The sequence below is a fragment of the Grammomys surdaster genome, unplaced genomic scaffold, assembly GCF_004785775.1.
Source record: "Grammomys surdaster isolate TR1022 unplaced genomic scaffold, NIH_TR_1.0 125750, whole genome shotgun sequence".
Taxonomy (NCBI): domain Eukaryota; kingdom Metazoa; phylum Chordata; class Mammalia; order Rodentia; family Muridae; genus Grammomys; species Grammomys surdaster.
Genome location: NW_021620582.1, coordinates 167,540 through 181,795, shown reverse-complemented (window position 1 = coordinate 181,795; position 14,256 = coordinate 167,540). Strand labels below are relative to the sequence as shown.

Sequence of the window (14,256 nt, the reverse complement as noted above, 5' to 3'; positions counted from 1 at the left end):
TCTCTCTCTCTCTCTCTCTCTCTCTCTCTCTCTCTCTCTCTCTCTCTTTCTAAGACTCAGTTATTTATTATGTATGTACAATGGCATGCCAGAAGAGAGCACCAGATATCATTATATATGGTTGTGAGCCACCATGTGGTTGCTGGGTATTGAGCTCAGGACCTTTGGAAGAGCAATCAGTGTTCTTAACCTCTGAGCCAACTCTCCGAAAATTCTCTCCAATTTTCTCTTCTTATTCCTGGCTATTATGTACAGCAGCAATGACCATGGATGAGCAAGTGTCTGTGTAGCAGAATGAAGCATCCTTTGGGTATATGTCCAAGAGTGATACATAGCTGGAACTTGAGGTAGCTCTGTTCCCAGCTTCCTGAGGAAATGCCACACTGATTTCCACAGTGGCTGTGGAAGTTTTCACTTTCCCAGTAATAGATGAGTGTTTTTCTCTCCCTACATCTTTGCCAGCATGAGCTGTCATTTGTTCTCTTGATCTTGGTCCTCTAGTTGGGGTAAGATGGAATAGTTTTGATTGGCATTTCCCTGATGACTAAAGATGCTGACCATTGCTTCAGTGATCCTTAACCATTTGTCTTTCATCCTTTGAGATTTCTTTGTTTAGAACTGGGTTATTAATTTTCTTGATATGCATTTTTTAAAGTTTTAATGTATTCTAGATATTAATCCTCTATTGGATATGTACTTGGTAAAGATCTTTTCCTGTTCTGTAGAGTACTTCTTTGTCTAAAAGATGGTGTCCAATCGCAATGCAAATGGTACAAAAAGCTTACATCAAGGGAAAACCTAACATCAAGGGCTAACCTGTTAACCCTACCCTTGTCGTACTACAATAATTTTAAGTTGGGGAAATGGAGGTTTAGATGTGTAGAAGTATTCAAAATTTTATTTTGAAGGATAAGCATTAAACTACCCATTAATAAATGTATTGATTGTTTGTTAGCTTGATGATTGCCCTAAATGCAATTTATTTTTTTATTTTTTTATTTTTTTATTTTTTTATTTTTTTATTTTTCGAGACAGGGTTTCTCTGTGTAGCCTTGGCTGTCCTGGAACTCACTCTGTAGACCAGGCTAGCCTCGAACTCAGAAATCCGCCTGCCTCTGCCTCCCAAGTGCTGGGATTAAAGGCGTGTGCCACCATTGCTCGGCCTGAATGCTATTTCTAACTCGGATAGTTGTAAACTGTAATTGGACCTATTACCTTGCGTTAAGTTAGCCATGCTGAAGTTGCAAAAGGATGGGAGGTTACTCAAGATGGAAACTGTTTTGAGTATAACAAGGACATACTCAAACCACTATAGTTATCTGTGTTTGCTTGTGTTTTGTGTCGTGATGCAGAAAGAAATTGCGTGTAGGAGTTCAGTCTTAAAATCAGAGTTGAGTCGCAGTCCGGCAGCACATTTTAAGAGGAGGTTGAGGTAGAGGGGGAGGACGAGGAGGAGGAGGAGGAGGGGGAGAGGCTCCTTGAACTCAGCCAATCAGGTTCGGAGTCCCATTACTTAGGTAGCTTTCGGTCCTTCAGCGTTCTCTATCTCTCGCTTCTGGTGGTCTGGTAAGTGCGCAGTTAATTTGGATCTCTGGATTTTAACTCGGATCTTTGGTTTTAAATTTCTCTTTCTTTGGGTCTAACCGGGGGAAAGGCTTTTATTTCAAGTCGGCGCTGGAGTTTGTGAGTTGAGAAGAGATACATTTCTGTTTCGGGAGGTCAGGGGAGGGCAGGCAGGTAGAGTACCTGGTTTGTTTCCACGTGGGCCTCGGCAGTCCTAGGTTTGCCAGCTTTTCCGAGACCAGGCGACCCAGAAACAGTACATTCCACCTAGTGCACAGGGTTCCTGAATCTGGGGAGATCCTCGGCATCACTTTCTTCTAACGGGAAAAGGCACCGTTACTACCCTGGCGCTAATCTGGGGCGATCCTGGGACAGCGAGTTCATCCTCTGTCTTTAGTTCTCCGGTGAATGTTGCGGGCCCACCACCTTGGCGCATTTGTGAGCCTTTTGTGAACAGTGTTTGTTGTAGTACTTACTTGCTGAGACCATGTGTGAGACTAGATAGTAAACTCTGAGGACAGGTGATTTAAAACGCCCTAGGAGGGCTAACGGTCGCTTCTGTGTCTTAAAGTACTTAAAACACTTTGAGAAGGACTTTAGCTTTGCTCAAGTCAATATTGGAATTGTTGCGCCTAGGTCTGTTCTGGTGATACTGCTCTGCTCGGAGGATAGTGTGAACCATTGTGGGCGAGCGAAATACATCCTAGTTGATGTATAGTAAATGCTAACTACTTTGCAAAAGTAAGGTATGAATTTATATAACATCCACATTGTGGATAGTTTTTCCTCATAAGAAGTTTTCTAATAGTGACCTCGTGTGTGGAGCTCACAAGACTCCTGTTTTTCTCCTTGATGATACTTGTCTGAATGTAAAGTTTGTTTTGTTCTTTTGAGACATGGTTTCTCTATGTAGCTCTGGCTGTCCTGGAACTCTTTGTAGACCAGGTTGGTGTCAAACTCAGATACTCCCGGCTCTGCCTCCTGGGTGGCATGGGTCGCCACCGCTAGGCTGGATAATTAAGTCTGTACATGTGTGAGGGCATATGCATAAAGTATGCAGATGCCTTCTGAACCAGAAGGAGTTACCAACAGCAGTGAGCTGCCCAACATGGGTGCTGGGAATTGAGCTGAGATCTCTGCAAGGCAGCAAGCTTTCTTAACTGCTGGTCCATCTCTGCAGCCCTACTCAGTTGGTTATTTTTATTTCTTTTTGAGACAGGGTCGCATGTAGCTCTTGCTGTCCTGGAATTTGCTAAGTAGACACGAGTGGCCTCAACTCAGAGATCCACTGTAACTGTCTCTTGAAAGCTGGGATCAAAGGTGTGTGGCATCACACCTGACCCACGGGATATTGTTATTTAGGTAGAAAATGTGGGAAGAGAAGCCTAATCTAGCGAGTTGCATGTGCTAACAGGCATATGTGGCCTGTATATCCTACATTTATTTTCTTAACCATTAAGCTTAGTCACCTTGCCATTCGCTAAGCCTTGCTTGCATATTTTTAAAACAAAAACCATGTACTTAAATAATGGTGAGATATGTAGGAAGTAGATGATCAGCTCTAAGGAAGGGAACGCTAATGAAACGGGTTAACAGCAGTCGTGGGCCTGGATGGATGAAGCAGTGTGACGAGCCACACGGTTGGTCAATTATGCTCACACTGTATTCTGTCCCTGTGTATGCTAAACAGCTGATTGAGTTCAAAACAGAACTTGGTGTCTGTGTCTCAGTTGTGCCTCATTACCTGTTTGTTTGTTTGTTTGTTTTTTGTTCTCTAGTTTCAGGTTGAAGATGAAATGTGTCTGGGAAAGAGCTGGGACTGTAGCACTCAGCCCAGTGGCTGAGTCTAGCCCAGTACAGGTCCAGAGGCCCTGTGAAAACCCCAGAATATCTATAAAGTGGGCTTGGACATTCTCAAGAGGAAGGTTTCAAGGCTGGATGGGACTATAAATGCAGGTACTCATTTTGACCCAGATTTTCTGCGTTACACACATGCTGGTTCTTGCAACTTCCCCATGGTGCTGAAAAGTGGGACACTGGCAGAGCTTCGACTCTTCTAGCTTTGTAAAAAATTAAAGTTTACTTTTAATCTGCTGACCTTCTGCCTCAGGCTTAAATTAAAGGTTCATACCACAAGGTTTTCTCTTCTTTTTGTTGTTGTTAGACAGGGTCTTGCTGTGTATCCCTTGGCTGGCTTCAAATTTGTTATGTTGGCCTACACTTTGAGATCTGCCTGCCTCTTGACTGTTGGGATTAAAGGTGTGGGCCACCACACCTAACAGTCTTTGATTATGGCATATTTATGAAATTCTTAGGGAATATATGTTTTGAGAGAGAGAGTGGAAATACAGTATTTGGGTTTTATGACAAAGTGGTTGCCCCTTTCAAACAAGGTAAAGCATTTGGATTAGACTTGAGGCAGACATTATTCAAACTGTAGACATTTATGCTGTCTTCTTCTGTTCACATGTCTCCAGTTTATTCGATGAGAGATGTGGAATGGAATAGCCCTTTGTGCATGCATGGCTCGTTAGTTTCTGACCTGCAGAACCAGTGTTCTCAAAAGCAAGCTGTCTTCCGTAGCTATTTCACACTAAAGTAGCAGGGTGGAGTTTAGGCAGAATTGTTGTTACATCTTAGGGTATTGATCTAAATTATCAGAGGCAGAGAGTTCTATGTAAATACGAAATTGTAAAATTGTGTTTTTTATGTCTTTTTTTTTTTTCTGGGTTATGTAGTCCAAGTTGACATTATTCCTGATCCTCTCAGTTTTACCTCTCATGTGTTGGGATCACAGGTATCTGCTACCACACTTGGCTACATGTGTAGTAATTTTAAAGGTAGCAACTCCTTTTCTTATCAACTTATTAGTCATGCTAACTGTCTTGGTCCTGATTTCCAGTAGAGTTTTCTGTAATGGTTTAAGTGTTCTGTGTTATATTGTATTGTCCAGGATTGCAATACAGGTTACTGAACAATTAAAAATGTTGGTAGTTTGAATAGTTTTGAGATAGGCTTTTGCTCGGGAGCCCAGACTGGCTTGTATTGATTTTCCTGCCTCTGCCTTCCAAGTAAGTTGGCATTACAGGATTGATAGGAAACTTAATTCTAATTAAATAGTTTAATTCCCTAAGGACACCCGTGGAAGCTCACAAACAGCCTTCTGTAGCTAGCTCTAGTTCCAGGGAATCTGATGCCCTCATCTGGTTCATGTATGTACTGCAGTAAAACCTATACAAAGTTAAAATAAATATAATAATATAAGGTTAAATAAGTCCTGTGTCTGCCAAGTGGCCTACTCATTAGTGCCATTATCACTGGGTCCCACAGCTCAATTGAGTTCTAAAATTAGGCACAGTATGGAATGAGAATATATTCGTATTCCCATGGAACTGGGTACAATCTCAGCAGATTAGTCTTGGCTTGGCACTAACCAAGATTTCATAAGGCAATGGGTCTTTTCTGTTTCGTGTGCTTGATCCCTATCATTATCAGGATGTCTTTTTTTTAAAGATTTATTTTATGTATGTGAGTACACCATTGCTCTCTTCAGACACACTAGAAGAGGGCATCAAATCCCTTTACGGACGGTTTTGAGCCACCATGTGGTTGCTGGGAATTGAACTCAGGACCTCTGGAAGAGTAGTCAGTGCTCTTAACCACTGAGCCATCTCTCCAGCCCCAGAATGTCTTCTAAATGCTTCTTTTTTGTGGATGGACTATGCTTACTTACTACACATGCAATTTTTGATACCTACTTAGTATATAACTTTCTTGTTTAGAAGCTTTCCTTGTCAAGGGATTCTTTTTGTTTAGACTGACTGGGTTAAACTGGCCTTAAATCCAAAAATTCTCCCTCTGAATGCTGGGTTGCACTCAGCCACCACATCTAGACATTTTTTTTGTCCTATCATTAATCTAAACCATGAGTTTAATGTTAAATTGCATACTATTAAGAATTTTTAGTTAATAATTAGGTGAATAATGTGTCAGAAGGTTATTTGTAGTAATGAACTTTATTTTGGTTACAAGTAAGCTCTTTAAAAAATTCTCATTGCCTTCCAATTACAATTTTCCCTACTTCTCCTCCCATTCCCCCCACCCTTCAGAAAAGGGCAAGCCATTCAGGAATATCAACCCAACATGGCATATAAAGTTACACTAATACTGGCTACCTCCTCTTACTAAGGCCAAACAGGCAACCTAATAGGAGGAAATAGGTCCCCAAAGCAGGCAAAGGTCAGAGACAGCCCCTGCCTGCTCCCGCTGTTAGGCAGCCCACAAGAAGACCAAGCTACACATTATATATGCAAAGGCTCTAGGTCAGTCCCATGTAGACCCCCTATTGTCACTTCAGTCTGAGCCCCTATGAGCCTAAATTAGTTGACTCTGGCTAGTTGAAAGCTCTTAGGACAGAGGAAGTAAAAATTTCCTTACACTGCCATCTTGTGGTCAACAGGGGCTCCAAGTGATTTTTCTGTTTGGGGAAGTTGTTTTTCTTATGGAAGATTAATTAATATTGGCTCAAGAGAAATTAAAATATGATTTGAAAACTATTTTGGATTACTGTTCTACTTACTAAAAAACCTTATGAATTGGTTTTTTTCATAATGTCTTGTTTTGCCAGAAGAGGGTGTTGGACTCCCTGGCCTGCTGTGACATGAGCATTGGGAAAAGAACTTAGGTCCTCTGGAAGAGCAAGTGCTCCGAATTGTGAGCCATCTCTCTAGTGCCATCTTAATTCCTAAAATTCTGAGTTTGTGTAGAGGTCCTCCCCCAATTTGATGTTGGCTTGGGATATTATTATTATTATTACTACTACTACTATTATTGGGATTTGGAGGGCCTTTTGCAGCCCAAGCTAAGTGACCTTAAACTTGGTGTGTTTGATTTCAATATTCCATTCTCCTGCCTCAGCCTGCTGGGATGGCAGGTGTGTGCCACCACATCTGGTTTTAAATGACATTAGTGGAGAGTCAAGTTGAAAATAAAGTTACTCTAATTTCCTTATCATTTGATATATGGAACATGTTGATTGTGATTTATGTAATTATAATATATAACCTTTGTGTTTTCTTAGATGATGGTAAGCAGTTGGCTCTAGTATTTCAATTTGGAGTCCTAGATTAAACAGGATTCATTTGATAACAGGTAAATTTAATAATCATCTTTACCATGAATGATAAGGGATGCACTATTACTAGAAGCTGACTTAGTTGCAAAGGCCTTTGATGTTTGCCCTTCCTCGGTCATTTACAGTTTGCTATGATGAGATGCATGTTAAGTCCGTGTTTCAGCTGATCACACTGATTATATACATGTGCTGAGCAGACTAGAGTTAGGGCAAACATTTGAAATTGAATTCAGCTTGCTAAACATTTCTTAACTTGACTTCAGCCCTTCCCTCCTGGGGACTTCATTATTTAAAGAATTTGATAGAATCAACATTTTGTGTTTTTATCTTTGGGCTAATATGAGATGAATCTAGTTGATCCTTAATATCTTGAACACTACAGAAAAAGTACTGATGGCTGGTATAATTCTGTTAGCTAATGAGCTTGACAGTTTAAAATTGTGTATTGTGTATTGGTATTCTGCTGTCTTGTGTGCCTGTGTACCAAGTACCTACAGTGTCCATTGGGGCTAGAAGAGGACATTTTGGATTCCCTGTGACTAGAGTTAACAGACAGCTGTGAGCCACCATTCATTCAGTGCTGAGACTTGAACTTGGGTATTTTGGAAGAGTGGCCAGTGCTCTTCCCCATCCCCACTTTTTAATTAATATCTTTTTTAACTTTGACAGTTGTAAAGTAAACTCATCACTTTTCAGTCTTTATATGATTACTTGTTTAACATTCAATTTTATGAGTTTATTTGTTAAATGGGTTTGCATGCCAAACAGGTTATGACATAATTCCTTACTTGACACTTTTTATACATGTTTGTATAAGAAATTTGGAAGCAAACACAGCTTATGAACAGCATTAAATACCTCCTCCCTTTTTCCCCTCCAGAAATGAAGGATGAAATACAAGAAGTACAAATATTTAACATTCAGGAGAGAACACCAGGTTGATACCAGTCACATTTCCTGTCTGGACCTTCATGCTGTAAATCATGGTTGTATGAAAAATGATAGTTGCAGTGTCAGTGGTAAGTCTTGAGATTGGGACATTATTGATACACAAGAATCTGAAAATTCTGCTTTGTAATTTGTGGCCAGCTGCTTGAATTTTAGTATTTAAAAAGCCAAAGCTCTTGTGAGATGGTACAGTATAGTGGTTACATGTAGGATACCTAGTAGGCTTCTATTCACACTGGCTTGTGTTCTATCACTTCAATTATAACATTGGCAAGTTTTCTAATATTTTATCCCAGATAGTAATAATAGTATAAGACTCAAAGGGTAATTTCTATACTACCTAGAAACTTCTGAGCTAGAGAGGTGAGGTGGTTGGGGTTTAAGAGTGCTGGTTGCTTCTCTAGAGGAGTAGAAGGCTCACAACCTTCTGTAGCTAGCTCTAGTTCCAGGGGATTTGATGCTTTCATCTGGTTCATGTATTCGGTGCACGCATGGGGTGCAGACATGTGGGCAAAAACATATAAAGTTGAATAAGTCTTGTGTCTGCCAAGTGGCCTACTCATTAGTGCCATTATCATTGGTTCCCAAAGCTCCACTGAGTTCTAAAATTAGGCACAGTATGTAATGAGAATATATTGTGTGTCCCCATGTAACAATATATTTTTTCCAGCAGACTACTCTTGGTTTGGCACTAACCAAGATTTCATAAGGCAATGGTCTTATTGTGTGTCCCCATGTAACAGTATATTTTTTTCCAGCAGACTACTCTTGGTTTGGCACTAACCAAGATTTCATAAGGCAATGGTCTTTTCTGTTTCATGTGCTGGATCCCTATCATTATCAGAGTGTTTTGTCTTTTAAATGCTTCTTTTTGTGGTAGAAAATAAACTTTGCTCCTCTCACTGAGCCTAGGTAATATTTTATCCATCATATACAAAACTGACTTGTCTTCTCAGGGCTTCGTAAGGATAGACAGGGTGTCGGTCCGCACACTAGTTTTCTGAACTTTGCCATGTCAAACAATTACAAAGCAACAGGTGTTATAGGGTGAAGTGTTCAAAGCATGGCCAATAGCTGTAGAGAACTTTTTGATTATACTAGCATTCCACAGTGATCTTGGGAGTTATTAGAACATTCGTGTTTCATTGTAAATGATTTGTTTTAATAAAAGTTTTAAAATTTAATATGTGTATGAGTGTTTTTGCTTGACTGTAAGTCACATCTGGTGCTTGAGGAGGTCAGAGGGCATCAGAGTCCCTAGAACTGGAGTTACAGGCAGTTTTGAGATGATGCTATATGGGTGTTGGAAATCAAATTCAGGTGTTTTGCAAGAACAGCCAATGGTTTTAACCACTGAGCCACCCCAAGTAATGGATTTCTTTCTTTTTCCCAGAGGCATGGTTTCTCATCCCAGCTGTCCTTGAACTCTGTACACCAGGCTGGTTTGGAACTCTCAGAGATCTGCCTTTCTCTGCCTCCTGAGTGCTGGGATTAAAGGCATGTGGCACCATCACTGGGTCCAGTTAATAAATATTAATACATTTCTAAGCATCTTCAAATAATGCAATGTGAGGGTAGAATGTACTCAAAAATAAAGGCTGACTCACCAGAATTGTGTCACAGAATCAACTCGCAAGTTGGATGAACAAGAACACAAAGTAAACCCTGAAGGTTGCACATGTTGCTGTCTATAGTGTGCAGATGATGTACATGCAGACAACATACTCATTTATTTCAAAACAGCCACTTAACTACCAGTAAAGATGCCTCAAAGTCCTGAGACTGGAGGGATGCCCCAGCAGTTCTCACTGACCTAGACCAGCTCTCAGCATCTGAGAGGGCCCCTCACAACTCTGGGACATCCACGCAGAAACACAGGAAACATGTAGCTTTTGAGAAAGGGTCTACTGTTTGACCTGGGCTACTCTGGAACTCGATTAGTCTTTTTCTCCAGTGCTGGGATTAAAGAAATGCATCAATATCAATAAAGAAAGGCTGCCATCACCACTACTACCTATTGCTTCCTTTAAAGCAGTTTGTGAATAATTGTACAGACTAAAGGAAGTTATTTTATTAACTGTAGATTGACCTGTAAAAGCAGAAGAAAAGCTAGGCACTTGATTACCTCAAGAGTGAGTGCCCGGTGCTACCCAGCAGCCCGCCTCGTGCTACCCATCAGGCCTTGCGGGCACCACGCATGCGCCCTGGCAGCTCGGCCACGCGAATTTTGTGTCTATAGTGGAAGGCCGACACCTTTAGCTTGCCTTGCTGCAGGTATTTGTTTTTGTTTTTGTTTTTTTGTTTTTTGTTTTCTGTAAGAGGTGGGGAAAGGCAGAAAATGAAGGGAAAACTGTGGGTCATGTTCTGAAAAATTTGGCTGGCTGTCATCTTGTGTGACTTTCCCGGCTGCCTTGTGGCGATGTGGAGGCTGCACCTTCACCTCAGCTAGGAAGGGCGCTTTACCCTGCTGGAGGTAAAGTAAAATTGTCCTACGATGTCATGTGAGTTGTACTTAGAAACACAGCAAGGGTGTCGGTATATCTGAAGACAGGGTCTCATTGTAGCCCATAGTTGCCTCAGATTCGCAGAATCCTCAGGCGGTCGGCAGTACAGGTGTGACATTTGAGATGAAGGTGTCAGCATATCCATTCTCCCCACCCCCAACATTGGTTTGCTTTCTGAGAGAGGATCTTGGTGTGTAGCTGAGGCTGGCCTCGAACAAAGCTTTCTGAGTGATTAGAGGTGTGGCCCATCAATCACAGTACTAAGGAAACTTGTATATTGAATGTGCTTACTTTTCCTTAGTATATAATTGATATACCCAGTATTAAACACCATATGACTTGTTAAAGCTGTTGCTGTCTATGATGAACACTACTGAAAAATAACTTAGACTAGAGAATGTGTTGGAAATGTTTTAAATCAAACCATAGCAATATTCATAGATGTATTGTTTAACTGAAAATATAAACAGACATTTTAATGTAGGATTTTCAAGTGTCATAATAGATAAATTAGCCTCATCTAATTTTATCAGGCAGCTAGTCTTTTAAAATCAAGGCAGTTTGGTTAAGGGATATGAGATGTCAAGATGTATAAAATAACCTAAAGATGTCACTTAAATTTTTACTGAAAAACGCTGCAGGTATGTGCAATCTCATATTTACCAAGTATGAGGAGTACTAGTCCTAACTGTCCTGGACAGTTAACTTTAAAACGGTTTCTCTGTTTCTGCCTTTCAAAGACTGTATGAGAAAGACTTGCACCAGCATTCCTGGTCTTAGTAGAATGCTGTATGTTTTGGTGTTGGAAAATGGCACAAAGGACAGATTCAATTTTTGTTTTTGTGCTATGTGATGTTTCTGAACCTTTGCATGTGCACAATATTTTTAACATTGGTAAGAGTTGGAATTATCTGTATATATGACTTCATGGACTTGAAAAACAAGGCATTGAGGCTGAAAGCAATGTACTTTTATTAAAACAATGTCTTTTTTAAAAAATCAAATAACAGTACATTTTTTTATTCCACATGCGTTACAGTTTTACTTGCCTTCTTATTCCTTGTTAGGATTCTTTTGGAGATTCATCATGTCTTTGTGCGAAGACATGTTGCTTTGCAATTACCGGAAGTGTCGTATCAAGCTCTCGGGTTATGCTTGGGTCACTGCCTGCTCTCACATATTCTGTGATCAGCATGGCAGTGGTGAGTTCAGTCGTTCACCAGCCATCTGCCCTGCTTGCAACAGTACCCTTTCGGGAAAGCTAGATATTGTCCGAACAGAACTCAGCCCATCAGAGGAGTACAAAGCTATGGTGTTGGCAGGGCTTCGACCAGAGGTTGTTTTGGACATTAGCTCCCGAGCATTGGCCTTCTGGACATACCAGGTTAGTGCCTACGGGCTGAGGGGATGTCTCAGTGGCTAAAGTCCTTGTGTAGGCATGAGGACCTGAATTCAGTACCATAGGAGAGCTGGGCTCTCATGTGAGGAAGATACCTGATAGGCCACATCAGCCTCCACATGCACAAGTACACATGTATACAGACACATATACACTGAAGTGTGATTTTGAAGCCTTTGGAGGATCTTTGTTTCTCTTGGTGTGAGGTACCAAACCCAGGGCCTTGTGCTTAAAAGGTTGTACTTTACCATTGAACTCAATCCCTAACTACCCTGAAGGTAGAAAAGTCCTTTCTTATGTCTATATTTCATATAAATACGTGAATGTACAGAAAACTTAGTTTAAATATTTTTCCTAATTTTATTAAGTATTTGTCATGTGCTAAGTAGGTATTGCTTTTATATTTTGTGAATAAACTCTGTGTGTGAAAAGTAATTATTAATATTCTTATTAGTTAATGCTGAAAACTAATATGTCAGCAGTTATTCCTTAAACAGGAAGTTTTCCAAATAACCATACAGAGACCTTTTAATATTTTAGAGCTTAGGCCTTAGCTGGGTAGACTCCTGACTAGCTCATGTAAATAACCTGACCACCTAATCCCATCCAATCATGTGGCTAGCTGTACCTTCCAGGCTCTTAGTCACATGTCTCCTCTCCTGTCTCCTGGTGAAAAGTTTCCCTTTTTCTTCCAAGGGTTCCCTTCTCTTTCTCCAGAAGTCCTGCTTATCTCTCTCTATTGCCCAATCACAGGCCTTTTATTGACCAATTATTTAACTTGGGAGCAAGGTTTGCACAACAAAAGCTGGCGTATCTGAGATTCCATTTGTCTTAGGGCCACCAGATCTAGATTACATAGTGGCACCAGGACCAACCCCCAATGTCTGTGCTTGTACGTGTTCTGCCCAACATGGGGTTACATGTGTGTAAATTATAGGAAGCAAGGATATTTTGAGATCTTATTATTTTACTCTGGATCATTGGGAAATTTTGACTTCATTTATATCTCCTGTAATATGATTTTTTTCTTGGTTTTGTCCCATGTGGCCCAGGTGGCCTTGAGTTTGATCCTCCTGCCTACATTTCCTGTCTGCTGAGACGATATGCATAAACCTTCACACCTAACTTCTGTTGTATTTCTTAACTTTCAGGCTGTGTGTCACTTGTAGATAAGACATCCTGTTTTGGTGGTATAGTTTTCTGAGCAGCCCATTTTCCACTCATTGTATGTTGTAATTATGTTTTTAACCAGGTTTTAAATATTGTAATAATGATGTCCCTATATAAGCATTCTTTCCACTTCTGCCTGGATGAGGATTTAGAGTCTATGATATTGTGCTGATTCTCGTTTATTTGGACAGGTACACCAGGAACGTCTCTATCAAGAGTATAATTTCAGCAAGGCCGAGAACCACTTAAAACAGATGGAGAAGATATACACACAGCAAATACAGAGCAAGGATGTAGAGTTGACCTCTATGAAAGGGGAGGTTACCTCCATGAAGAAAGTTCTAGAAGAATACAAGAAAAAGTTTAGTGATATCTCTGAAAAACTTATGGAGCGCAACCGCCAGTACCAAAAGCTCCAAGGCCTTTATGATAGCCTTAGGCTAAGAAATATCTCTATTGCTAGCCAAGAAGGCTCCCTGGAGCCAGCTATGATCCCACAGTCTGGAGTCTTTGGCTTCCCATCAGGTAAGAAGGAATCTAGTACCCAACTCCTAGTCTTTTTACATTGTGCTGCATAGTTCCCCACGTTCAGAAGGCTCTGAGAGTGAAGAATCACAGTGAGCTGTGGATTCCTTGTCTTACTCAGTACACCATTGCTCTCAGGTGGATTTGCATACATTTAAGTTATTTTTATTTTTTTGGCTTTTTTTTTTTTTTTTTTTTTTTGAGACAGGATCTCTACATAACCCTGCCTGTCCTAGAGTTCACTATGTAGACTAGGCTGGCCTCAAACTCACAGATCTGCTTGCCTCTTGAATGCTGGGACTTAAGGAGTACACCACCATGCCTAGCTTAAATTATTTTCAATTTGAACAAGTTAATCTCTGCCCAATAACCCACTGAGCCACCTTGCTGGCCCAGATTGAGCAGTTCTTATTTCTACCCTTTGGTCATTTGTTTGTTTATTCTGTTATCATATAAATATCAAATATATTTTATGTGCCATGCTCTTGGGCATGATTCTAAATAATAAGGATGTACTAATTATTGTCCAAGTATGCAATTAAACATCTAGGGTGACTCAGTATCTTTTCTGATTGGTGGGTAAATGTTGGCTCATTCTCAGTGGTGCCAATGTACTAGTATCTAGTAGTTTTTTTCCTCAGTAGTAATATAATGTATAAATTGGCATACACACATTAAAGCCTCTTGTGATGGACTTCTCCAAGTACTCAATCAAATTTTGATGTTCTAGGAGGAGTGGCGTGAGCCTTTAGTTTAGCATGTGGGAGGCAGAGGCAGGTGGATCTTTGCCAACTGCTCTACAAACCAGCTTCAGGACTAGAGTGAGACTTAGTCTAAAATAGAAGTTTTTTGCCTAGCTTCATTATTTATAAATGGCAATTTAGTTATTCCAAATGGCCATTGGATATTTTTCTTATTCTTGTATGTTTTTCAGTCCTTTTTACATTTAAAAAAATATTCTCTCTCCTCTCTCTCTCTCTCTCTCTCTCTCTCTCTCTCTCTCTCTCTCTCTC

General features: G+C 40.4%; 1 protein-coding gene, 1 long non-coding RNA gene and 1 other non-coding gene across 3 annotated transcripts in view; all 3 read left to right on the top strand.

The window, feature by feature from the left end:
* The first annotated feature begins 3,347 nt into the window (after positions 1-3,347).
* Positions 3,348-7,777, top strand: LOC114639661. The gene is made up of 3 exons (XR_003714042.1): positions 3,348-3,519; positions 6,644-6,714; positions 7,578-7,777. It is a non-coding gene; the product is annotated as an uncharacterized LOC114639661 (long non-coding RNA).
* On the top strand, positions 6,821-6,897 carry LOC114639799. The gene has a single exon (XR_003714063.1). It is a non-coding gene; the product is annotated as a small nucleolar RNA SNORD126 (small nucleolar RNA).
* A 3,400-nt stretch (positions 7,778-11,177) lies between the features above and the next one.
* The window catches only part of Ccnb1ip1 (cyclin B1 interacting protein 1), a 4,519-nt gene continuing 1,440 nt past the window's right edge, over positions 11,178-14,256 (top strand). The window contains exons 1-2 of the mRNA XM_028788574.1: positions 11,178-11,533; positions 12,910-13,243. Of these exons, the coding sequence (XP_028644407.1) occupies positions 11,237-11,533; positions 12,910-13,243 (631 nt within the window). The 5' untranslated portion in view covers positions 11,178-11,236. The remainder of the gene's footprint in view (positions 11,534-12,909; positions 13,244-14,256) is intronic.